The 2736-nt window shown below is 56.8% G+C and overlaps 1 protein-coding gene across 1 annotated transcript; it reads right to left on the reverse strand.

Moving 5' to 3' along the window:
• Positions 1 to 1062: 1062 nt before the first annotated feature.
• IUM83_06729 (elicitin) lies at positions 1063 to 1419 on the reverse strand (the record flags this gene model as incomplete). The annotated part of the gene is made up of 1 exon (XM_067930959.1): positions 1063 to 1419. The coding sequence occupies one exon, from the start codon at positions 1417 to 1419 to the stop codon at positions 1063 to 1065; it is 357 nt and encodes a 118-aa protein (XP_067789703.1).
• Between the last annotated feature and the right edge of the window lie 1317 nt (positions 1420 to 2736).

Consider the following 2736-nt stretch of genomic DNA (forward strand, 5'->3'; position numbering starts at 1 on the left):
GGAGTAGCCCGAGTCGCTCGACACGTGAAGGACGACTGGACAGAATGGCTCACGAGAGCGCACGTAGGCGGTGGTCTGCTGGGTGGAAGTGCAGGCCGTGGCGTTGACGGTCCGACGATGGCGGCGATGGAGGCGGCAAGGACGGCAGTGAACTTCATCTGCTGGAGTGGCTGTGGAATGAACAGGTTTGTGCAGTGTAAACTTGTGATCGGCAAAGCAAATTGCAGAATGACTTTCTTCAGTAGGACTGAAGATGGAGCTTCCACAAGCTGTTGTGACGATATTGCCATCGCGGGTCTATACGAATTCTCCGCTATGGAGTCAAATGCTCATCGGCACTAATTTTCGCTAACTTTGCGAGGATCTGCGCTCCCGTCTTGATCGATGCTGACCTTCCCTCGAAACAGACCGCAGACTCCGCCATTGCACGAAGCAGTTTCCGCGTCATGATCGCCATGCCTGCACTGGGGATATGCTCGAATTCTGCCTTGCAAACCCCGACAGTGTCAGCCTGGGCAGCGAGCTCGCAGCACGGAGGGGATGGTCACTATGGATACGCAGTGCGTGCAAACCTTGTCGAATTTGCGACTCATTCCTTGGTGATCCGAAAGATACCTTGCTGTTCGTTGCACAGTGAGCTGTACCTATGAGAAACACGAATCTCGAGGACTTTGGTGAGTCCGTAGTCACGCATAGACAGAACTGCACCGTGGACAATTAATCAGCCAGCCTTACGCGTAAGGTTACGCACGAGCATCGACTAATAACGCTACCCCGACTCAAGTACACGTACCTCCGGGTCCTGCACCGCATTATCTACAGTGTATTATTTTCGTCATTAATAGTTCGATCAGCACAACAAATAGGAGAAGTACTAGTATCGAGTACAAAATTTTCATTCATTCAAAAGCTCTACAAACGCTCGAACGACAGCCAACTTACGCCGAAACTATCTGCTCAAGCTGCGTACTTGACCCAAAGACAAGTCAGCATGCCACACACATCGACACCTTATAGATGAAACGCTGGACGCAGTGTGGCGACTCACACGAACGAAGCTGCTTACAGCGACGCGCACGTGGCCGAAAAGCCGTTCGCGTACGAGTACACGTTGAGCACCAGGCCGCTGGTGGGCACCGTCAGCTCGCAGTCAGGAGGGTTCAGCGCCACGATCTTCTCGATCATGGTGTTGCACGCCGTCGACGCGCACATGAGCTTGTACTGCGCCGTCGTGGGCAGCGAGGTGGCCGTCAACATCGAGTAGCCCGAGTCCGTCGCGCACTGGTTGAACGACGAGTCCGAGAGGATGCTCACCAGAGCCACGTACGCGGCGGTCTGCTGCGTCGACGTGCACGTGGTGGCCGAGGTGGAGCCGACGAGCGCGGCGACGGTAGCGGCGAACAGAGCGCGGAAGTTCATCGTGGAGGTGGTGGGGAGGAAGGGTGCTGGTGGGGTGTGGGCGACAGACCAAATTGCACAATGCCATCAACGGTGGCGGTGGCAGGTCGTGTCATTTTATCTTGACTCGGCGGCGTTGGTGCGAGGGTGAATTAACGCCGATGACTCTGGGTAAGGCGTTGCCGTGGCTTGCGCGCGCAGTGCGAACGGCAAAGCTTTCCGCTGTCGGCGACTGCCGAGACGAGCAGAGCGGGCCGTCGAGCAGCATCATGCTGCCAGCGTGAATCACGCCGTGATCGAGCGTGATCAATTTTGGCTGGATCCGCCGTAGGACGAGAGAGGGGCGCGCATCTGGTCCTGGGCTCTCGCGGGATCCGCTCGGCCTGGCTGTGAAAGAGTCCACCTGCGCAGAGATGCCGGCCGGCAGACATCTTTCGTGCTCATGAAATCGCCAGGATGTCTTTCAGCCTGAAAGTTTCAGGGACCGACACTACAAATTCAGCGAACCGTGCGTTGGGTGCAGTGCAGCCTCGATACAGCAGTATGCTAAGGTTGCATGCAACATGCACTGCGTACGTACTTTAGAGCAGTGTATCGCAAGATAGGCAGGCATCAGCGTCCTGGGAACGAGGGCCGTGGCCGTTGACGAGGATGTCACGCGCTGCCCGGACGAACGGCTGTCCCAGAGCAGTTTCTCGCGTCTTCCGCAGCCGCAGCGCAGCATTTGTAGCCTATGGACTCACGCAGTGAACCGCTTGGCTGCACCGCGCGCTTGCCCCGCTTTGTTTGAGGATCTGTTGGCAGCGGTGCCGCCGACTGACAGGATACATGCCACTCTACGGACATGAAGCCGAACTTCGGCTGCCGAAGACAAGATGGGGGGTCCTGCACTTTGGATCAACACCTGATAACCACACACACACGCACACCACGCTGTCTCGCCACGATGCATGGATGCTGCTTGAAGGGATCCGTTGCCTAACGGGTCGAGATCCACTCCTGGTCGCCAGCTCTCGCACTGCCTCGGGAGGCCCCAGTGAGGTCACATCGACTGCGAGTGAAAAGATGGATGCAGCGAACCCAGTCAGCCCGCGTTACGCGTCTGTCAACTTGGCACTGCCAAGCAAGTCGCAGCCGACAATAGTTTGGCTCACCTGATGCCAGCCGCTCTCGACCACTTGGTAAGCAACCTGCTTGAAGCAGAAAGAGATAAATAAGCTAATCGGGTGGACGCAGTTGATGCACAGCCTGTGGGTGGAAGTTCCACTTGAACGGGGACCGAAAACGTTTGTCTCGACGTGCGTTGAGTTTGTGGTGGCAGCTGGTCACAGTACAATC

The sequence above is a fragment of the Phytophthora cinnamomi genome, assembly GCF_018691715.1.
Source record: "Phytophthora cinnamomi strain GKB4 chromosome Unknown Contig50, whole genome shotgun sequence".
NCBI classification, from domain to species: domain Eukaryota; phylum Oomycota; class Peronosporomycetes; order Peronosporales; family Peronosporaceae; genus Phytophthora; species Phytophthora cinnamomi.